This window comes from Siphateles boraxobius, unplaced genomic scaffold, assembly GCF_051911475.1.
Source record: "Siphateles boraxobius isolate OS27281-9 unplaced genomic scaffold, OSU_SipBor_1 13, whole genome shotgun sequence".
Lineage (NCBI taxonomy): Eukaryota > Metazoa > Chordata > Actinopteri > Cypriniformes > Leuciscidae > Siphateles > Siphateles boraxobius.
In genome coordinates this window covers 2774445-2797914 of record NW_027508733.1, presented here as the reverse complement: position 1 = coordinate 2797914, position 23470 = coordinate 2774445, and the positions used below count along the sequence as shown (strand labels likewise).

Sequence of the window (23470 nt, the reverse complement as noted above, 5' to 3'; positions counted from 1 at the left end):
AATAGATTAATAGTCTCAGGGAATTTTTTTTTACAAAAAACACAAATCTTCCATGTTCACTTTAAAACGCTATACCAGAAGTGACTTTATTATGACAACATAAGAGTCCATGAAAGTAATGCTTGTACTTCCTCCGTGTTCCAATCACGTGCTTCGCAGAAGCCCCGCCCACAGCGCTGACTCTTCACTCGTGGTCTCCTCTGATTGGCTGCGTGTCCGGCCAATGAGTCTCAGCCATCTGTGCAGGAACACAACCGAGCCATATTTCACTGAGCATTAGCTCGAGCAGCATTCATTATTAAATCAGGATCTTAATCTTAATATAGATCCTTTAACAGTGCAGAGATGCGGGTCGCTGCAGCAGTGTGCTTTATATCGGCACTGGCTTTCACTGTACATGCAGATGTCTATTTTAAAGAACAATTTCTGGATGGAGGTAAATTTATCTTCGTGCATTACACCAGTCACAGTCACTATTTCTCGGAGATAAGTTTCTTGAAATAATGTCAAAATAATGTATTTTTATGATGTAGGAGTCTATTGAGCAAGTTTACTTTCATGCATTTCTGTGATCATGCATTTCTGTGATCAAAGCCATTTGTATTATTTCACCAGTGTCACTTTCATTTACTGTATTTGCATATTATACCGTGTTTTACAACTTGCATATCATGCTAAGAATACATGATTTGTGAAAATGATTCAGATGCATACTTATTCGTGTATTATGACGAACGACAAATATGTTTTATTAATCGAAGTTTTAGGTTTTGGTTTCAGTTCACTTTTTAGACTATTAAAACAGTAGTTGTCGTCTTAAAAATAAATTTAAGACACTAGAGTTTCGTATCTATGTTTTTAACTTAAAATTATTTGCATAATTGAAAAGCACCCATGTTAAAATTCCTGCCTGAAAATATTTTCGTGTAATGGCTGATGATGAACAATACATAGCCAATATAGACAACTATTTTGTTTTTTTATAAATATTTTTAAATGTATATCTCTTATAACAGAGGTAGAGGTATCTGATAGAATTAGTGCTTTTTTACTGTACTATTTTAAGTTATTGCTTGATGAAAGCAAAAAGTTATTTAAAAATAGGAAGAAATACGCAGCCACAACTAAATATCCAATATCGGTTTATGTGATGTAAATTAAAACGGTAATATTGATAACTGATATGTTGAGCATTCTTGCTATTTTCGCAAACAGCTAATTAAATTTTGTCTCTCCAGATGGTTGGAAAAGCCGATGGGTCGTATCCAAACACAAATCCGACTACGGCCAGTGGAAACTGACCTCGGGGAAATTCTACGGCGATGCTGAGCTTGATAAAGGTCAGAAGTCACGGCTTCTTTCACCGGAGCTCGATGGCTTATGCAAATGTCTTCATCTTTAAAGAAAATTTTAAAAAGTCAATGTCAGACTTATAATGCAATGGTTTTTTTTCCCCCTTTCAAGGTTTGCAGACAAGTCAAGACGCCCGGTTTTACGCTCTATCCAGTCGCTTTGACTCGTTTAGTAATGAGGGTAAACCAGTAGTGATCCAGTTCACTGTGAAACACGAGCAGAAGATCGACTGCGGTGGTGGGTATGTGAAAATCTTCCCCGCCGACCTGGACCAGACCGATATGCACGGCGATTCACAGTACTACATCATGTTCGGTAAGTCATGGATGGTGTGGATGACGTTTTGTCGGTTTTCTAGGTGGAAAAAAATGACATAGCCAACACTGATGGCATATACTTTTACTATATTTGTGCCATTTACACTTATGATCTTCCTCGTAGGACCCGACATCTGTGGCTACAGCACCAAGAAAGTCCATGTCATTTTCAACTACAAAGGCCAAAATCACCTAATCAAGAAGGACATCAAATGCAAAGTATGTTTTAAAACAAAATGTTATTAAACTGTTTGAACATATATGTGAAAATGCACTATCCAAACTTTTTGCAGACCTTAGGTAAAGTGTAAAAAAGTTATAGAGTTTTATGTTCACTGCAAAGCAAATATAATGTACTAAACTATTTTTATTATATACAAAATAAATATTTTATAAAAATTATTTGGACTCTGAAAATCAAAGTCATAATTATAAACTAGATGTGTTCCAAATTTGAAGTTGGTATCACAAAAATTGAGGTTTTGTTTAGGTGCTGTACCAAAAATAGCCACCGGGTGACAAATCAACAATATCACAAAACAGTAGACAAATATCGAACCTTGAGTCTCAGACATTCCTGACGATATGTGTTTTGTCAAGATTATAGAAAGATTTTGATTATAAAACAGTGCAGTATAATATGAAACATGGCACCGCCCACTAGTGGGAGGAGCCTGTCAAAAGGTTTTTATGGTAGTACAATGTCTGTTTTTTTACAGGATGAATTTTAAGCTTTCGAATGATACCTAATTGATATGTGGAAGAGGAAAAATGTTTGCCTAATGGCAGTTAAAATGTTTCAAAATGACATCATGGCTGTTATAATTCAGTTGCTCCATTTGCACCCGTCAGGACGATGAACTCACACACCTGTACACGCTGATCCTGCGACCGGACCAGACGTACGAAGTGAAAATCGACAACGAGAAGGTTGAGTCTGGCTCTCTGGAGGAAGACTGGGACTTACTTCCTCCCAAAAAGATCAAGGATCCAGAGGCCAAGAAGCCCGAGGATTGGGACGACCGGGCGAAAATTGACGATCCTGAAGACGCGAAACCTGAGGCACGTTTTCAATCGATGGTCACCATAACCTGATCCGCAAGAAATCTGTGTAATATTTCAAAATAGTTGTTCTCAGACATGAATCCAACTGTGCATTAAAACTTTATATCCCTGCGGTTCAGGACTGGGATAAACCTGAGAACATTCCCGACCCTGATGCCAAGAAACCAGACGATTGGGATGAAGACATGGACGGAGAATGGGAACCTGCGATGATCCCCAACCCAGAGTACAAGGTACAAAACCACAGTCCTCACGTAGAAGATCCTAATATTAAGCTCAACCAAACAAGGCACAAAGTGGTTGAATTGGTCTAGTTGAATAGTTTTGGACAATTGGGAGACCAGCTAAAACCAGTTTAGACTGGTCTTTCCGGAAGGGTAGGCAGCCTGCAGAAGGTTTTGGGTTCAATTCAAAGTAGGTTTGGTCTTTTTAGGAGTTTTTGAGAGCGATTAATGCTCTTGATCAACATCACATGGACTGTTTCTGCAATTTGCTGTATTTTAAGTGATCTTAAAGGTAAAAGGTTGATCTTCTCTATCAGGGGTGCATTTCCCGAAGCCAAATATAATTGCAAGTTCTGTCATTACCAACACGATTTAACGGAACTTGCGGCCATAGTTGGCTAACGATGCTTTTTGGGGAACGCACCTGAGTGGTTGTTTATTATGCAGGAACCAGTTTCACCAACTGATCTAACTAAGTTTTGTTGATGTAGGGTGAGTGGAAACCAAAACAGATTGACAACCCCAACTACAAAGGCACCTGGATTCACCCCGAAATCGACAACCCAGAGTACACGGCAGACGACGCCATTTACAAATTCGAGAAGATTGGCATTCTGGGACTGGATCTTTGGCAGGTATGTTTTAGATTGGTGTGCTGTTGAATCAACATCATAATGTTCGGTTGCAGGTTTTCAACAGGTTTAATTTTCACTGATGAAATTAAACCAGACATTTGACAACTTTTTTTTTTAGGGGATTTTTGCGATCAAAATGGCTGATTTTGTGGTGGTAATTTCCGAAAATGTGGCAAATTGGTCACATTTACCATATTAGGTCTGATTTTAGAGGTACAATATTTTACCAGTGTTATTTTTGTATCATTGATTTACTATTATAGTTGTATTAATAATTTTAGGGGGGTTTTATCTGCAAAAACAAACAAGCTTTCTGCCTTTGTCTTACCAAATTCTGACACACAACTGTTAAACATGTTATCATTATGTTTGGCATATTTTATTTTTGCTATTAAAAAGAAAAACGAAGCATTTTACAACGAATCACGCGAGTACAGCATCAAGTTTTTTCCCCCCGTCAAATTTATGGACATTTTGTCACGTTAACAAAATTAAGAGAAGTGAAACAAACTTAAAGTGTGCAAGTACCCCATTGAGATATTTTTCGTGTCATAATACATCAAGAACATCCAGTGCTTTTTTTAGTTTCATCGCTAAATACATTTTGTCAAATTATATAGTACTGCACTTGTTGTAATGATTTTGTGGTTAAATGGTGAATGAATCAGGAAATTTGATCTCAGATTCACAAAAATCACTGTTTATAACTAGTTTACCTTTCTTACAGGTGAAATCTGGAACCATCTTTGACAACTTCCTGATCACCGATGATGTTGAGGAGGCTGAGAAATTTGGTACAGAAACATGGGGCGCAACGAAGGTAATAAATTGGGTTTATTTCCACAGCAATGTGTTAATACGTAAATTCTGATGATGGGCGTCTTACCGGTGTTGTGTTTTTGTATCAGGGGCCAGAAAAAAATATGAAGGACCAACAGGAAGAGGAAGAACGTAAAAAGCGTGAAGATGAGGAAAAGAGCAAGAAGGATGATAATGAGGAAGACGACGAGGACGAAAATGAGGATGATGAGCCAGAGGAGGAAGAGCACACAGAAGAACCTCCTGAGGAGGAAGAGGAGGGTGACGACGATACGCTCCCCAAAGACGAGTTGTGAAGAAGACTCCCTTCCTGAATGAGCAGATCTGATGTGTTTCTGTTGTCTTTTTCTTTAAATGTGGTGTGAATTCTTGGCCCCGCCCCTTCTAGTCACATGTCGCATCCCTAAACTCAGATTTCTTTTGGTTTTGCTGCTAGAAGCCCCACCCCAATATGTTCATTGTACGACCTGTTAAACTTTAGACTAATAGATGTTTGGGTTTTCTGTTCCGTCTTGAGTCGTGCAAGGGGAAAATTCTGATGTTGATCATATGTTGGATTTGCACTTTTTTAAATAAATGATTTATTTTTAAATCCTCGTCTGGCTCATTTTTCCTTAGTATGTGGATTTTAAATTGTCCTCATTTTTGGGTGTAAATTTATTTAAGTGCAACGCTAGTAATAATTACATTTCATTTCTCAAAAAAAAAAACTTAAAGGAAAACAAAGCATATGTTCTTCCGTTTGGTTCAGAATTTACATGATTTATATATTTATTGTTGTGGATTTAAGTAAATGTATAACTTTCCTGACATCATAATGACCCATTAAAATTTACTTTTTTAATTTTGTTTTTTTTTATCCCATAATTAAGACTTAGTATGTGTCATTATGACCTTTTTTAATGTTGACTTTTTGCCCATTTTAAATCATCATTTTGACTTTTTAATCTCGTAATTTTGACGTAGAACGTGTTATAACTTGGACTTTTTTGTGATCATTTTGACTTTCTCATCTTGTCATAATTTAAACTCATAATTTTGACCTTTTATGTCATGATTAAGATTGATCAAATAATTTGTCATATGAGCCCATATTGGATAAACAAAAAACACGTATTGAATTACTATAATCGATGTGTACATTGCATTGATACTTTTCGAAAGCTTTGTTGAAAATTATGTAAAATAACGTTGTTTTTTAATAGCCCACATGAATAGATTATATTTAATTTAAGAAATGGGAATGTGTGTTTAAGATAAATCTATCTTTTTCGTCGTCTCCAACATTCCTGTTTGTCACTGACCCCGTGAAGATAGTTCTGAGGAGAGTTCCAGAAACATGTCGGTATTTATTCCGTTATTTCTAAACGTCTAAAGACTCTTTGGGGTCACTGTACGTCCACGTGTCTTGTCCTATTCAGCAAGTAGATGGCGTCTTCCCGTAACACTAACACACCCGCTCATCCCTACCGAAAAGATAGCTGAGTCACATCTCCACACGCGCTCATTCAGGATACTTCCGAGGCTGTTTTTTGCGGGGTCTCGCGCTCGAACACAATGCTGACGATCACTCTGAAGACGCTCCAGCAGCAGACATTTAAAGTGCAGATAGACGAGGAGCTGACGGTGAGTGTGCGTGTTTGTGCCCGTGTAAACATGCCAGTGCGCGGGCATAACGCGCTGGGAAACGCCGCGGCCTCCGGCGGCTGATACATGTGGGTCGCGCGCACGGACAGTCGCTGTCATTGTAGAATAATACACTAGAATAGGTGACGTCACAGAGCTGCACATTCTAACGGCTATTAATTTGAAAATAACGGTCGCGTTGTTCACTTCAACGGTCTGTTTACACTCTCGTCTATGGCAAGCAGGTTTAACACCTATTCTATTAAACTAACTAGCATTTTATGTTACTTATTTTAATTACTAGTCACATATAATTTTGTATTTCATTGGTAACTATTCATTAGATACTAGAACTCTGGTAGTTATCCCAGAAGTGGGTCACTAATGCTTATTTATTACACTACTTGTACTTTTTCTTTTGCCACTTACTACTATTCCGATCAGTAACTATTTAATTGTCACACAAATTGTTATTTTTTCCCATTGATCTCACTGTTAACTATACACCAACTAGTATTATTGCCTGTACTGTACATCTTCTAGTTTTACTATTACGTTAAATAAAATATTTATATGAATTATTCTAGTTTTATTAGTCCTTATTTATTAGATACTAGTATTTATTGACATTCGTATGTATCCCAACTGTGACTAGTAACATTTATTTTCTCACTATATTTTCTTTTACTTGCCATAAGTGATAACTAGTAAAAATAGCTATTTATACTTAATATTCAATAAATCTTACTACTAGAAATGCAAAGTATGCTACTAACTAGCACCTGAAATCTAAATTCTAAATAGATAGATAGATAAAATAAAAATTCGGCATCAAAATTTATAGACAAGTAGTTTGTTTAGGCATGGTCTGTAAGGAATTATAAACCTGCGCACATATATTCAAACGCACATAACTATAGAATCAATTCTTAATGCGCATGTGAACGCCATCAGCGTCTATCACAGGTTCACGTTTAAAGTCTGTTTAGAGAGAACGGTGTCGTCTTAGCGGCCCCTAATTTAATAACAAACTATCATTTAGACGGAAGTGAATCAATCAAAACTAACTTTAGCTGGAAAAAACATTTTTCAAGAGCCACTATAAAACCAAACCAATCTCTGTTACCTTAAATTATATCTTTATCTCGGTAAAGCTGCTTTGAAACAATCTACATTGTTAAAAGCGCTATATAAATGAGGATGACTTGACTTGACTTGACTGAAACACACACAAGTGTCTAATGAAAAATAGCCATATAGATGTTAGTTTGATTTTAGGAATAAACATTAAAACAGCTTGCCATGCTTCTGAATTTCCTAGAATGACTAGGTTTATTGATTACGGATATGAACTGTATTATTTTATAAAATATTATTTAAAACTTTTTAAATGGAGTCAGATTAATGTGTCTCGGTCATTTTTTATAATTGTGCGACTTTGCAATGAGTATTTGAAATACTTTGTGGTGAAAATAATCAGCTAATGAACAAAATGCCATATCATTCTGACAGTGTTTGAGCAAAGAAATTAGATGAAATTATTTCCTAATTCAGCAAGTGCCCATGTATATAGCCTGTCTTGTGATCTTATGAATCCATTACTTTGGACATTTAAGATAGTTTGGGAAGCACATGATCATTCATTGCCTGATTTCATAAGCAAACAGTTCATGAGTCATATTTGTCCTTTAAACCACAATATTGAATTGTACTGGAAGATATTAGAGTGACATTTGTCCTGCAGAATACAAATATATTGCCAAACATAATAATGCAATATAATTCGTCATATTACAGTAAAAGTAACAACTTATAAAACCTTAAAATACCTTAATTAAACCTCAAACAAACCTCAAGTATTTAAACATCACTGTATATTAGTATATTATTGACATGCATAAATAAGTATCTGATGAAATAATGTCCTTGTATATTGTAAATACAGGTAAAGGCTCTTAAAGAAAAGATAGAGGAAGAAAAGGGGCAAGATGCTTTTCCATCTGTCGGTCAAAAACTAATCTATGCAGGTCTGTTTCTTAATTTTCTATGTCTTTTTCTATATCTTTATTTCTGGTATTGCAAAGCTTAAATATTATATACCATGTTTTGCTTTTCCATGCATCATATTCTGGTTTGTGTGGATCTCTTATAAGATGCTTCTTAATTTTTTTTTTTAATGACATTTGTGTTTTTGTCCATAAAACGCAGGCAAAATTTTGAATGATGATATACCTCTAAAAGAATACAAAATAGATGAGAAGAACTTTGTCGTGGTTATGGTTACAAAGGTAAGGCTGTTTTATTTCTTGCGATTTCAGCTCTTTGCATTTTTACAGCGTTTTTAACATGTATGTTATGAAATACTTCATCTCCAGTAAAAACCTAATCAGAATTCTTTCTTTAAACTCGTAAGGTAGCTATGTTTCAATCCACGTATTTTCCTTTTGAAGTTTGGGATACTCCATATAAAACGCTTGATGGAAATATCAAGATGTGCATAAAATCTTTAAAATGTATGCGCATAAAAAAATAAAATATTTATGCTTAATTGAGTCGAATATTTTTTTTTATCCGATAAGAAAACGTGCATAAACTACGATGGAAACACATTTACAGAATAAAATCCACGACGGCCGACAAAAAGCTCAACAGATGATCTGATTGGATAACTGGACTAACTAGTGGACCAATTGCATCGCAGAGCATCTCAAATTTTATTTTAGTTGTTCTGTCATCAAAATGATTTGGTATCAATCCCTCCCAGAAGTGTCTCACATAATTGCGTTCACAATTGCTAACATCAGGCATCCGAATGCAAGAAAACATGACAGCGATTATTATTGTGTTTCGTCTGTGCACAAACCAGGCGCGATACTTGATAAAGATATTTCCTCCTAACTTTTGTAAACGGTTTCTATTTCTGTGACGTCGCGACTGGAAAAACAACATATATTATGAAGGGGAAAAAAAGAGCCACAGTGGGTTCGCCGGCTGCCGCAACTTTCATTTTTTATTATTGATACTTTGCGCAAGTTTCTCAGGAAATGGCGATTTCGTTCTCTCGAACACATGGGATGGAAACGGTGCTTCATTCGCAGATGTTCCAATATTTCGTGAAAGTTCAATTTGCAACTTTGAATGCAAACATAGCTAGTAGTTCTCTGTGCAGTCCTGTTTCTCTTTCTACAGCCTAAATCTGCTACACCGCCACAAGCTCCTGCTCCAGTTAGCACATCTCTCGCCGAAACCCCTGTCCATCTGCCCACGACTCCTGCCGCCTCCACAGTGCCTGTATCAACCCCTGCTCCCGCTCCTGTAGAGCCAGAGCCCGTCACAGCGCCCCCTGCTGCCTCGGAGGCTGCAGCCGAAACGCCCGACACTGTTTGCGTCACTCCTGCCCCGATCTCAGAAGAGGAGAACCAGGCCGCCCAAGAAGAGCAGGCCATCGCCCAATCAGAGCCCAGGTATGGCCAAGCCAAAAAAAAATAAACCATTTTTTATTACTAAAAAGAATGAAAATCTCTTGATTTTTCTATTTTGTATAGCATCATAGATGAGTTGGGTCTTTTAGAAGCAGCTGCATCCATACTAGGTAAGTATGGGTTATTTGTTTTGTTATAGAGGAGACAAGAACTTGACCTTAACATCTGTCATTTTTTTAGTTACGGGTCAAGCGTATGAGAATTTGGTGATGGAAATCATGTCAATGGGTTATGAGAGGGAACAGGTTATCGCCGCCTTACGAGCAAGTTTCAACAATCCAGACAGAGCCGTGGAGTACCTGCTTATGGTAAGAGTTGTTTTATTACCAGAAAATGTTGTAAAAACTGCATATTTTTGCTTAAAGGCAACATGAAATGACATTTGCATCTCGTTTTATTTTGGAATGCTACACATTTCTGAGTGAAACGGGACATTCTGCTAGAAAATAAATTCAACTTTTCAAGATTGGGTCCATTTGGTTGGTTTAGTAGCTTATTTAATATTGTTTTGATAATTACTCAACTTTTAAAAAAACAACTTTTTAAATGTGTATCTTACATCCATGCAAACCATTCAGACCACCAAACAACTTTATGCATGTTTTTAACACACACACACACATACACATACACACACACATACACACACACATACACACACACACACACACACACACACACACACACACACACACACACACACACACACACACACACACACACACACACACACACACACACACACACACACAAACACACACACACAAAATCATACATATATATGTGGCATAAATAACAAAAAGAGTAATGATAATTACAATGATTAATACTAAAACTAAAATATAATATTGAATAGATAAATTATTTACATGATTTAAAATGTATTTAAATACATATTAAATTATTAATATTAACATTAATACATGCAAAAAAGGGATAATAAAATAAATTAATACATTTGCAACCATTTAGATCACCAAAAAACGTTATAATAATCAATGGCATACATAACAAAGGTAATTATGATAATTATTCATATTAATACTAAAATTAATTGTAATATTAAATAGATAAATTATTTAAAATTATTTAAATAAATATTAATGAGCTCTGGCGATGACAATGATGATGGTAAAAAGCAACTGCTCAAATTGAACCCTTCCAAGTTCCAGAAAGTAACAAGATATGTCTTATATATTCTTTTGTGATTGTTATTAAAATATCAGGAGTGTTTTATACCATTGCTGCAGTTAGAGATCCATCTGTGTCAGAGATAGATCCGGGTTGCTAAAGACCTATGTTATAATGATTAGTGAAACATTCATGCATTTAAGTGTTATTTGAAACATCGAGAAGTAATTTTATTTTTGGGGTCAAGACATTTCATGTTGACTTATAGCACCTTGTTTGACTTCACATTTCAGTGTAATTCCGTTTTAAACCACACAAATTCACGAGTTGCTAATGTCCGTTCCTCAAGGGTATTCCCACAGAACCCGAGCAGCCGCCAGAAGAAGTAGTTCAGTCCAGTCCCGTGTCCAACCCCACCCCCCCCGCCCCACAGCGACCTCAGCCTCCACCCGCCGCAGCCGCCGCCGCTACCGCCGCCGGAGCCGGTGAGTGGCCATTTGTTCAGGACTCATGGAAATGGATGCTAGTTTGCCCTGCAGCTGCCGCGTTCTTGCTAATTCCTTAATATGTTATTTCGGTAGCACAGCTGGAGGAGTCTTGACTATTTCTGCTCATGGATGTACTGGCGTTTTTTAAATCAAGCTGTTCAGTAAAATGTTAAAGTTGAAGTGTCACTGGTTAAACTATTTACTTCTTGAAATTTGGTGATTTGTTCTCATTTAGGGTCATGAATGTTCATGCAAAATCTTGAGACATAGATGTGTTTCGGAAAAGCTGTACAAGTTTTGGTGTCTGCGATTGTGTTGGACCCCATTGGTTTTCATTCACTTCGCCAAGAGTCAACACTTTGAAAAACAGCAAAAATAGAAAACCTTTATTATAGACTTAAAATATGAAATATGTAAGACCTTTTTAGTCTCCAAGTTTACTTGAAACTGAAGACTTTGCTGTTTCACAGTAAAAAAAAAATGTTTTTGGTTGTTAGTTTTCTGAACGGATCACAATTACAGCACTGAAAATAATATAACAAAAAGTCAGAGTCCATTTACAATAAGTACAAATAGCGATAAATGCTATTTAGTATCTAGTACAAATAATGTTAGATACTATTTATACTTGTAGTTATTTGCACCTCAGAGTACAATCAGTCTCTAAACCTAGTTGGAGAAAAATAAAAACATTTCTTTGATGTTTTTTTGTTACGACAGAACAGCTAATTTTGAACAACAATTTGACAACATAAACGGAAGGGTTTTTTTTAACAGTAGAGTAGGAGTTCATCATTTCCCATATTTCATATATATTTTTAGTATCTGATAAGCTACAGTCATTTTTGTAGCATTGATATACTTTTATAGTTTTTATTTATGTATTTATTTGTTTATTTATTTCAAAAAGGGACAGTGTACATTAATCAACATTCATAAATGTAAATGTATCCAAATTAGCCTGAAGGCTAGTTTTCATTGGTAGTCCCTTTTCCAGATGTTATCAGGCCTAAAAACTAGAGAAAATAAATATTATATTTGATATGTGGATATATGAAATATGTTGATAATTTGAATTTGAATTTTACATTTATTTTTTTTATGTTTTAAACTAATTTAGTAATTAAATTAAATAAAAAGTAAAAGTTTTAGTCATTTTGTTATGTTTAGATTTTTTGTTTAAATGTCTATATGATTTTAATTAAGTTTTTATTTAGTTTCAGTTATTCTAGTAGTGCTTAAACTATAATTAAACAAACATTTGAAATGTTGCCTTAGCAACTAGCTGAAATAAGTTTAATATAAAAAAAATATTTATATAAATTTGTTTTGTTTTAGTAAATTTTTATTTTATTTAAAGTTGTTAAAAATGTTTGTTCTGATTTTAGTTTTTAGTAACAAGTTTTATGTGTTACTTTTTAGTGTTTTTCGTAGTTTTGATTTACGCCGGATTGTAACGTGAACACGTATCCATATTATCAACTCATACAGCATTAACAATAAGTAAACGTCGAAGTGTAAACACACACTGACATTATTTTTACTTTACATAAATTACACATTGTTGCAGAAAACAAAGTACAAAACAAAGAAAATGCGTTGTTTTGTTTTTTTTTCACTTTTCCTTGATTTTTGGTCTCGGGCCAGACTCCTGTACAGCCTTTTCTATACTGTGAGCAGGTGCGGAGTCCGGATCCGTGCCGGTGACGGCAAACCCGCTGGAGTTCCTGAGGAACCAGCCGCAGTTCCAGCAGATGCGGCAGATCATCCAGCAGAACCCAACGCTCCTGCCGGCGCTTCTGCAGCAACTGGGCCGAGACAACCCGCAACTCCTGCAGGTGGGCGGAGCTTAGCCGAGTCCCGTCCAATAGAGTGCTGCGGTGACCATTGGGAAATTTTCAGATTCGTCTTGACTAGTTAAACATTGGTGCTGCTGGTGTCGTGGAATTTTCAAAAAGAAAAAGTAAAAAATAGAAATGTTACTTTGGCAACTAGCTGAAATAAATAAAGTTTTTGGTTTAACATTTTACAATAAGTAATATATTACAATTAGTTAACTACATTAGTTAACATGATAATAATGAATGATACTTCTAAACCAAAAATGAAATTAAAATTAATACGATTTGACAGCGCCATATATAAATCGATTAATCGTGTTTAATCGTATCTAACATAAAAGTTTGTTTATATAAAACTATATGCATATATATATATATATATATATATATATATATATATATATATATATACACCCACCTAAAGGATTATTAGGAACACCTGTTCAATTTCTCATTAATGCAATTATCTAATCAACCAATCACATGGCAGTTGCTTCAATGCATTTAGGGGTGTGGTCCTGGTCAAGACAATCTCCTGAACTCCAAACTGAATGTCAGAATGGGAAAGAAAGGTGATTTAAGCAATTTTGAGCGTGGCATGGTTGTTGGTGCCAGACGGGCCGGTCTGAGTATTTCACAATCTGCTCAGTTACTGGGATTTTCATGCACAACCATTTCTAGGGTTTCTAGAATGGTGTGAAAAGGGAAAAACATCCAGTATGCGGCAGTCCTGTGGGCGAAAATGCCTTGTTGATGCTAGAGGTCAGAGGAGAATGGGCCGACTGATTCAAGCTGATAGAAGAGCAACTTTGACTGAAATAACCACTCGTTACAACCGAGGTATGCAGCAAAGCATTTGTGAAGCCACAACACGCACAACCTTGAGGCGGATGGGCTACAACAGCAGAAGACCCCACCGGGTACCACTCATCTCCACTACAAATAGGAAAGAGAGGCTACAATTTGCAAGAGCTCACCAAAATTGGACAGTTGAAGACTGGAAAAATGTTGCCTGGTCTGATGAGTCTCGATTTCTGTTGAGACATTCAGATGGTAGAGTCAGAATTTGGCGTAAACAGAATGAGAACATGGATCCATCATGCCTTGTTACCACTGTGCAGGCTGGTGGTGGTGGTGTAATGGTGTGGGGGATGTTTTCTTGGCACACTTTAGGCCCCTTAGTGCCAATTGGGCATCGTTAAATGCCACGGCCTACCTGAGCATTGTTTCTGACCATGTCCATCCCTTTATGGCCACCATGTACCCATCCTCTGATGGCTACTTCCAGCAGGATAATGCACCATGTCACAAAGCTCGAATCATTTCAAATTGGTTTCTTGAACATGACAATGAATTCCCTGTACTAAAATGGCCCCCACAGTCACCAGATCTCAACCCAATAGAGCATCTTTGGGATGTGGTGGAACAGGAGCTTCGTGCCCTGGATGTGCATCCCACAAATCTCCATCAACTGCAAGATGCTATCCAATCAATATGGGCCAACATTTCTAAAGAATGCTTTCAGCACCTTGTTGAATCAATGACACATAGAATTAAGGCAGTTCTGAAGGCGAAAGGGGGTCAAACACAGTATTAGTATGGTGTTCCTAATAATCCTTTAGGTGAGTGTATGTGTGTGTATATGTATATATATTCACACACACACACATATATATAGATACATATAAACACAAAATCTTGAGACATAGATGTGTTTCGGAAAAGCTGTACAAGTTTTGGTGTCTGCGATTGTGTTGGACCCCATTGGTTTTCATTCACTTCGCCAAGAGTCAACACTTTGAAAAACAGCAAAAATAGAAAACCTTTATTATAGACTTAAAATATGAAATATGTAAGACCTTTTTAGTCTCCAAGTTTACTTGAAACTGAAGACTTTGCTGTTTCACAGTAAAAAAAAAATGTTTTTGGTTGTTAGTTTTCTGAACGGATCACAATTACAGCACTGAAAATAATATAACAAAAAGTCAGAGTCCATTTACAATAAGTACAAATAGCGATAAATGCTATTTAGTATCTAGTACAAATAATGTTAGATACTATTTATACTTGTAGTTATTTGCACCTCAGAGTACAATCAGTCTCTAAACCTAGTTGGAGAAAAATAAAAACATTTCTTTGATGTTTTTTTGTTACGACAGAACAGCTAATTTTGAACAACAATTTGACAACATAAACGGAAGGGTTTTTTTTAACAGTAGAGTAGGAGTTCATCATTTCCCATATTTCATATATATTTTTAGTATCTGATAAGCTACAGTCATTTTTGTAGCATTGATATACTTTTATAGTTTTTATTTATGTATTTATTTGTTTATTTATTTCAAAAAGGGACAGTGTACATTAATCAACATTCATAAATGTAAATGTATCCAAATTAGCCTGAAGGCTAGTTTTCATTGGTAGTCCCTTTTCCAGATGTTATCAGGCCTAAAAACTAGAGAAAATAAATATTATATTTGATATGTGGATATATGAAATATGTTGATAATTTGAATTTGAATTTTACATTTATTTTTTTTATGTTTATGTTTTATGTTATATCACATTATATAAACAAACTTTTATGTTATATGTGATTAATCGATTTGAAAGTAAATAATCGCATCTAAAATGAAAGTTAGTAAATATATGTGTGTGTATATATTATTATATTTATACACCCACATATATATATATATATATATATATATATATATATATATATAAATAAAAATTGTGACGTCGTGCTGTGGAACAAAATGTCCAAGTATTGTCAACTTACATTTACCACATACCTTATTTTACTCTTAAATTGAACAACCCTATTATAAAAATTCATAAGAAAATCTTGAGGGTACCAGTGGCGACTTTTAGAGCGGCATAAGTTTCAGAAGTATTTTTTCCTTTCACTTTTTCCCAAAGGGTTTTTAAAAAAGTTTCCGTTGAAGAGTTTTAAACCATGAAATTTGCCATTACAAACTTTTATTTGAGGCACAAAAAAAGTATTCGAAAATCGGACAAAATTTTTAACTGCTGCAGTGAGGGAAGCTTTCCCATGAAGCTTTGCAAATGACATGCAACGACTACAACATAGCCTGAGCTTAGCATAACATACTAGATGTTACAGTGTGCTTAGTTTCAGGAGTTCTAAATGTCTTAGTCAAAAAAGACAGTTCGAATTAAAAATGTACTTAAAGTTGTTGATTATGTCTATATAAACAATATACATTACGTTTATGGCACATATGTATATGGAGTTAATTGAAAATGTATTTATATATATATATATATATATATATATATATATATATATTATTTTTTTTTTATTTTTTTTTTTTATGTAAGGATTAATTAGTTGTATTCTATTGTAAAAATTGTGGGGGAAATGGATAGCTATTTGTTTGCTATTTTTTAGATATATTTTTTAATTAATCTGAATTGTATAACACTTACAGGTAGTGACTTTTGTGGCACTTGCAATGTGAACACAAAATAAAAAAATATATAAAAAGTTTTTTTAAATCATGGCCATGATTTGAAAAGGTTAAAAGGTCCTTTAAAAAATACTAGAAATGTAACAATACAAATAAAAAAAATGGCCACCATAAAATTTAATGTGAAATTTAAAAAAAGTCTACAAAGCCATGATGCTGGGTATCATTGAAAAATTATTTAAACAAATGCATAATTTTTTAATTAATTCATTAATTCATTAATTGTATTCTACCGTAAAAATTGTGGAAACAAATGGATTGTTGCTTAAATATTACTTAGTACCATAATATTCCCTCGAAATACAAAAATATTAAATAAAAAATATTATTGAACGAACATATATTACATTGATTTTACTGGAAAAAAGTTACCTTTGAGGTGTATGAGCGTGACCCTGAACAAGGAGCACCAGAGGGTTAGAAATAATTAATAATGAAAGGTTTATAAGTTATTGTTAAAAATCAGTTGAACTATTTAAGTTTTTATGTCCGGAAACAGACTGTTGTGCTCAGACTGTAGCATTTTTCATGTGTGTTTGCAGCAAATCACGCAGCATCAGGAGCGGTTCGTGCAGATGTTGAACGAGCCGCACGCTGTCGAGGCCGGAGCCGCCGGAGCCGCCGAAGCGCCCAGCGAACCACATAGGAACTACATCCAGGTCACGCCGCAGGAGAAGGAAGCCATCGAGAGGGTGCGCTAACAACACTACCAGCGCTTTTCTTGTCTGCCGTACTACTGACACCAATAGGGAAATTGTCACATTTATGTGACTAGTTAAACATTTGGTTCGGCTGGTGTCGTGGAATTTTCACCAAAAAAATTTTTTTTTTGAAATGTTACTTTGGCAACTAGCTGAAATAAATTAAGTTTTTGGTTTAACACTTTACAGTAAGGTCCCTTATGTTAACATTAGTTAAAAACATTAGTTAACTACACTAGTTACAGCAATACTTCTAAATCGAAAATGAAATTAACATTAATACGATTTGACAGCACTATATATATAATAATTGTATATATATAAAAGTGTACTGACTTACGCACGCTGTATTTTAAAGAAGAACATTTATTTACTTACGATACATTATTCATTCACAAAGAAAACTGGTGTCCTTAAAGGTTGGATTTTTCCTCATTTTTTTATTTAAGGCATTAAGATCAACTTCCAAAAGATTTCCAATGTGTGTGTATATATATACACACACATTTATTTTAAACTTATATGCAATTAATTGATTTGATAGCACTATATATATATTTTGTATAACAATACTAATGATAATGAGTAACTATTACTAATTAACTAATACTAAAATTAAATTTAAGATTATGTAAATAAACATGAGATTATTATTACTAAAAATGCATGTATCCATATATACTAATGGTCATGGAGTTCTTTTGTGAAAAAGCAGAACTAAAACAATTAAAATAATGTATTTTAAAAATGTATCATAATCCACGTGCTTTTCATTTATAATAGTTATACATTTTTTGCAGAATCTTAAAATCTCGTTCTGTTTTGTAGTTAAAAGCTCTGGGTTTTCCCGAGGGACTCGTCATCCAAGCCTACTTCGCCTGCGAGAAGAACGAGAACCTCGCCGCAAACTTCCTGCTCCAGCAGAACTTTGACGATGAGTGACCGTTGAGGACGACGGCGGAGAGGATGCTAGCGTGCGCATGTTGTGCGTTGTGTGTGAATGTGTGCGCTGAAGCGAATAGGAAGTCGACTGATCTTCCATGATGATTTTCATGGAGTTTAAACTGAAGCCATGATGTGAGGTTATATATCAGCACAGCGTTTTATTTTGATAGATATAGCCGATCCTCCACGATGGGGTGTCTGTTGTCTGTCTGGTTTCTGCTGCTATCACTGCTGTGTGCGTTAAAACCCAGCCAAAAAACTCTCTTAAGCTTCATTTTTTGACATCAGAGTTTTTCAATTGCAGTATTAATAAATAGGCGATTCAGTCAGGGTAGATGCCAAATTTAGTTTGTCGGCAATGAAAACAAGGCTTTGAGGCCATTTTTGTTGAGTTTCTCTACTGGAAGATATTTTCTAGTCCACCTCACAGTCTGTCAAATTAAATATGGCGTCTACTCTAACTTCTCTAACTGCCATTTTATATAATTTTTAAGGTTTAAATTCCTGTCCAGCTTTCATTCAATGGATGCCACCAAACTGCTTTGCAGTTCTCCTACGTTTATATTAGAAATAAACCCACTGTATGGGGATGTTGGTGTTTTTAAACCCATGTTAAAAAACAGCATTGATGGTTGAGAATTCAGTCGGCTACTTAACTAGATTTTTATTTCTGTTATGTTTACAGTGTAAAGTTCCAACATAAAACCAGTCCGGTGTGCAGTACAAACGCGTGCAGTGGTTTTGATCGGAGCCCGAAATGCTGCAACAATCGTAGGTATTTTATGTAGTGAAGCAACTGAATGTGATCGAGTGTCTCAGCGCGTCTCTAAAACCTCATGAAAATATGCATACATGTAATTTAAATATTTGTACATATTTGAGTGAAGGAGAAAAAAGAGTGTTGTCTTGGTCTCTGTTGTACACTTAAGACAGTGCCAAACGAAATTAGAAACTGAAAATGGAAGAAATTACAGTGCAGTGCTTGAAGTGGATGCAGAATGCATATATTTTTATATGAATGATGTGTCCTGCTTTGCTCCTATGGGTTTGCTTTGTATAGAGTTTAAAGTGCTGGAAGGGTGTTATTTTTATTTAGTTGGTTGAAAAATGTGTGTTCTAGCAGGTACAGGCAAGAGTCCTGTTTACACTATGAGATGCAGTTTTGAGTTTTTATTTCAGCGTTTTGTATTCCTTTTTTTTTCTCAAAGGATCTGATGTGTGTTGAACTAAAACATGGAAGAGTTTGGTCTTAAGCACAAAATGGTTTGCTGAGTGGTTTATGAATGTATTGTTTTAGTGGTGTGTGAAATAAATTGCTTTTAAAAAGCTTCATTGGAGTTTCCAGTTGGATACTGCTCGTTCATTAGAAATGATCCATAATCAAACTGACAATATGGTTTAAAACCCTTACACAATGAACTACAATACTTTGGTTGATACTATGGTATTGGGAGTTCATATATAGTATTTAAGTCATAGTTCAAATGTTATGTAATAGTGGCTTGCTCCTCGTTAGTATAGTGGTAAGTATCCCCGCCTGTCACGCGGGAGACCGGGGTTCGATTCCCCGACGGGGAGATGGCAAACTTTTGACAATCTATTTCATTTTTATCAGGTAAGGAAAATTTGAGTTTCAAAAAACTAAATTACGCTTGTGATTTGTACTCTTTGTACAGTTCTTGTGCAATTATACTTGAAGTTTAATGTATGAACATTGAATTGCATTATTCTTGTATTGAAACATTGCAGTGAAATCAAACGAATAAATGTTAGGATGTATCCAAGATTTAGGGTTGGCTACAATTGTGCAGTTGTTTAAATGACTTTATGCTTTTAAGAGTCCGTTGACGCTATAAAATGGTGACAAGATCATATCTCAAAATGCTAAAAGTTTAATGCATACTTATTGAAAATACATGAAACCCTCCATGTAGTGTATTCTCTAAAGGCATTTATTTCTTGACCTATATAGATATTTAAAACAAAAACAATTATAAAATTCATCAATATTTCCCAAAGTAAAATCCTCATATGGGTTAGAGCCGTTTGGTCCAAAATCTACCCCTTGTGGTATTGACTAAAATCTTGCATAGTACACATTTCAAACCTTGATGTGGAGACTGACTTCAGCCTTGCAGTGTATAATAATCCTCGAAAAAGATGTCCTTTAATATATTCACAAAAGCATTTTGTGTGCTTTTTGAAATCAGGCATTGCTAGCACTGTACCCAAGATATATTTAGCCCTTGTATTCCTTTGCTTGCTGACCCCATTCCCATGGAGAGTATGTGACAGGCTAGGGCAAGGCTATAAATGTCACATGATTGGCTTCAGCAGAGAAGCAAGTGGTGGGAGGGTGAGTGCACAATCATGGCTTGTGGAAACCAAGAAGTAGGTACCAATGTTCGGAGCCCAGAAACTGAGAAAGATTTCATTGAGGAGGACCAGCATGCTGTCATTGTCGCTCCTGATGTAGTGCTCCAGGTGGAGGGAGAGTTATTCTTTGTGAACCGCAAGCATTTGGCCCAGCTGAGTCCCTACTTCCGAGCCTTGTTCTTCGGCGGCGGTCGGGAGAGCACAAGGAAGCACATTGAGATTAAGGGAGTTGGACTGCGACAGTTTCACACCCTAATGGAGTTCACAAAGAACTTAAAGCTGACCCTTGACAGAAAGAACGTCCTTGATATTCTGGAGGCCGCCGACTTCCTTCAGTTGGACAGGGCTCGGCTACTCTGCTGTAAGTTCTTGGAAAGGCAATTGCATCTTAGTAACTGTTTGGGAATGATGGCATATGCTTGGCAGCTTGGCTGTCTGGACCTCTACGCCGCAGCAAGGGAAGTAGCCCTGACCCATCTACCTGCTATAGCTTCCGAGCAGGACTTTATGTTCCTTTCAAAGGAAAGCATTGCCGACCTCCTTGCTAGTGACAACTTAAGCATTCCCAGGGAAGACCTGGTCCTTGACGTGGCCCTTCGCTGGGCAGCTTTTGCCCCAAGTCGGGAAGAAGACTTCATGGAACTAGTGGGCCTGGTTAGGCCTGAGTGCTTAAGTCTTCCCTACATTACTGATCTTCTGACCAAGATAAACAGTTCAGACCCACGTGCTAAGCTCATTTGTAGACTGAATGATAACTTGCCCAGTAGTTGGACTAGGGGCAGGTCTATGCCTAGAACTCGTTCAAGGGAAACTCTGTTTGTTCTTGGTGGGCCGCATGAGCAAGAAGAGCAATTGCTGTACCAGTTCCATCCCTACAGTGGAAGGTGGCAATCTCATCCACCCCTGCAAAAGAAGTGTCTCACACAGTACTCCGTGGCTGCAATAGGTAACAACCTCATCTGGCCCTATACATTTTAACCTGCCACAAGTTGTTAGCATAATGACCTATCTGAATATTGGTTGATCAAGTATTGCATGCCTTTCCCAATAGCCTATAAGCTTTTTATGTCAAGAGTGCCCAAACCTGTTCTTGTAGATCTATCGAATTTAAAGTGCTACACTTGTGCAAGAGGGTGAGCAAAGAACAGCATATAACCAAAATGCTTTGTGATATGAATAGCCAACCAGAACTATTACCAATTATTGTGCAGTCATACTTGAAGTTAAACAACTTTATTTGTTCTCTGTGGACCGCATAAGAAAGAAATGCAGTTGTAGTATCAGTTTTACCCCTACAGTGGATGGTGCCAATCCCATCCATCCCTACAAAAGAAGACTTTCTTTCAGAAGAGTTCAGTTGCAACCCTGCTCCAGTACCCCTGTTTTGTAACTATGGAGTGTTCCTGATCTTAATGAGCTTGTTTAGGTGTTTGATTTGGGAACTTTGCATTAAAGGGTAAGTTTGGTGTTTTACAAGTAAAGCCCTGTTTTAAGATCTTTTCTGATGAAATCGAACGGTTAAGATTAAAATTTGGACACATGCTGCTGTCCGGAGAATTTTAGGTTTTTGTGTTAGCACCCCCTCACCTATACAATGGTTTCATAGGGGCACTGGAACAATCATTCATATAAACGCATTAAACTTTAGTTTACAAAGGCGTGAAACTCACCGAGTGGTCTCGGGTGTTCACTGATATGCTCACGCAAAATTCGCTGCAAAAGATGCTTTCCAACAGGTGTTTTACCATTCGTTGTAAAACTGTGGACCTATTTTTCCAACGCCTCACAACCGGACATTCTTCCAAAAACTAAGATAAAACCTGTTGGAAAGCATCTTTTGCATCTTACTGTCCTCACCATCTAAAATGCTATTTTTTTCTCTAAGGGGACAGCATAGTAGTGACTGGAGGCTACTTCCGGGATGTGTTGTGGTTCAACGTGGATTGGGTGAGCATTTATCAATGTGCCAATGAGCAGTGGGTGGATGGCCCGGTGATGCAGAAGTCCAGACACTGCCACTGCTCAACGGCTCTGGAGTTCAAGCTGTTTGTATTTGGCGGCAGCACGGATGAGGGACCTGTGGCTGACGTTGAGAGGTTGGTTCTGGGTGCAGAAGAATGGGACACCGTCAGTCCCATGGTGAGGGCTGTGGAAAGGGCGGCTATTGTCAGTTTGGGGACTTGTATTTACGTGGCCTGTGGTCTGGATGAGAATGGAGAAGTTTACAGTGGGATTCAGAGGTACAGGCCAGAGGTTGACCAATGGGACGTGGTGTCATATTCTCCATTCCCACGGTGAGTTAACGAATTGTCTCCAACTTGTTTTAGGGAAGAGTTGGGCAACTCTGGCTCTCACGGTCCACTGCCCTGCAGAGTTGAGCTCCAACACAAATCAAACAAGTCTGAAAAATCATGATTACTTGAAAACTACTGGCAGGTGTGCTTGATTAGGATTGAAGCTAAACTTAGCAGTACAATGGACCTCGAGGGCCAGAGTTTCCCACTCCTGTTTTAAGGCAATGCACAGATGCCACTTCAACCAGTCCTGTATCAGTTCTGTACACATGTACTTCTTTTCCAGTTACGACCTTCTTGCAACAGAGCTCAATGGTGCTCTCTATCTGCTGGGAGGACAGGCTCTGCGCTTAGACATCGACACAGACGAGTGGACCATTCTTCAAGAGGACTGTCTGGACAACAAATTCTTTACAGGCTGTGCCACAGTAAACGGGCAGATTTACATACTGAGCGAGAGGAAGATTAACAAAACATTACCAAACATGATCCTACTGGACCCTTACATTGACACTTGCTTAGAAATTGATGATAAAATACCCTGTCCTCTTCCCATAAGAGGTTGTGTCACAATGCATGTGAATCCCTTCTGAAGCCATGTTAACACGGTTCTTTCTTTCAGCCAAATGACATACAATTAACCAAATACAGAAACATTTTGTTGAGCAAGGTTGGGGAT

The 23470-nt window shown here is 36.5% G+C and overlaps 3 protein-coding genes and 1 non-coding gene across 4 annotated transcripts; all 4 read left to right on the top strand.

Moving 5' to 3' along the window:
• The first annotated feature begins 212 nt into the window (after positions 1-212).
• calr3a (calreticulin 3a) lies at positions 213-5005 on the top strand. Its single transcript, XM_077226006.1, has 9 exons — positions 213-436; positions 1239-1340; positions 1465-1668; positions 1795-1889; positions 2523-2732; positions 2855-2968; positions 3451-3594; positions 4322-4414; positions 4503-5005. The coding sequence occupies exons 1-9, from the start codon at positions 346-348 to the stop codon at positions 4707-4709; spliced, it is 1260 nt and encodes a 419-aa protein (XP_077082121.1). The 5' UTR covers positions 213-345; the 3' UTR covers positions 4710-5005.
• A 726-nt stretch (positions 5006-5731) lies between these two features.
• On the top strand, positions 5732-19453 carry rad23ab (RAD23 homolog A, nucleotide excision repair protein b). The gene is made up of 10 exons (XM_077226007.1): positions 5732-6039; positions 7985-8066; positions 8248-8327; positions 9229-9503; positions 9585-9631; positions 9702-9829; positions 11002-11137; positions 12821-12978; positions 17018-17167; positions 18005-19453. The coding sequence occupies exons 1-10, from the start codon at positions 5971-5973 to the stop codon at positions 18116-18118; spliced, it is 1239 nt and encodes a 412-aa protein (XP_077082122.1). The 5' UTR covers positions 5732-5970; the 3' UTR covers positions 18119-19453.
• Positions 19454-19627: 174 nt separating this feature from the next.
• On the top strand, positions 19628-19699 carry trnad-guc (transfer RNA aspartic acid (anticodon GUC)). The gene has a single exon. It is a non-coding gene; the product is annotated as a tRNA-Asp (tRNA).
• Positions 19700-20489: 790 nt separating this feature from the next.
• On the top strand, positions 20490-23456 carry LOC143735764 (kelch-like protein 23). Its single transcript, XM_077226005.1, has 3 exons — positions 20490-21443; positions 22383-22791; positions 23078-23456. The coding sequence occupies exons 1-3, from the start codon at positions 20492-20494 to the stop codon at positions 23382-23384; spliced, it is 1668 nt and encodes a 555-aa protein (XP_077082120.1). The 5' UTR covers positions 20490-20491; the 3' UTR covers positions 23385-23456.
• Positions 23457-23470: the final 14 nt, after the last annotated feature.

Excerpts from the sequence above, each read along its gene's own strand:
- calr3a (XM_077226006.1), top strand. The coding sequence starts at position 346 with ATGCGGGTCGCTGCAGCAGTGTGCTTTATATCGGCACTGGCTTTCACT. Across the intron at positions 2,969-3,450 it reads TCCCCAACCCAGAGTACAAG|GGTGAGTGGAAACCAAAACA; the intron begins GTACAAAACCAC and ends TTGTTGATGTAG. Across the intron at positions 3,595-4,321 it reads TGGGACTGGATCTTTGGCAG|GTGAAATCTGGAACCATCTT; the intron begins GTATGTTTTAGA and ends CCTTTCTTACAG.
- rad23ab (XM_077226007.1), top strand. The coding sequence starts at position 5,971 with ATGCTGACGATCACTCTGAAGACGCTCCAGCAGCAGACATTTAAAGTG. Across the intron at positions 8,067-8,247 it reads TCAAAAACTAATCTATGCAG|GCAAAATTTTGAATGATGAT; the intron begins GTCTGTTTCTTA and ends CATAAAACGCAG. Across the intron at positions 9,830-11,001 it reads CCGTGGAGTACCTGCTTATG|GGTATTCCCACAGAACCCGA; the intron begins GTAAGAGTTGTT and ends CCGTTCCTCAAG.
- LOC143735764 (XM_077226005.1), top strand. The coding sequence starts at position 20,492 with ATGGCTTGTGGAAACCAAGAAGTAGGTACCAATGTTCGGAGCCCAGAA. Across the intron at positions 21,444-22,382 it reads GTACTCCGTGGCTGCAATAG|GGGACAGCATAGTAGTGACT; the intron begins GTAACAACCTCA and ends TTTTTCTCTAAG. Across the intron at positions 22,792-23,077 it reads TCATATTCTCCATTCCCACG|TTACGACCTTCTTGCAACAG; the intron begins GTGAGTTAACGA and ends CTTCTTTTCCAG.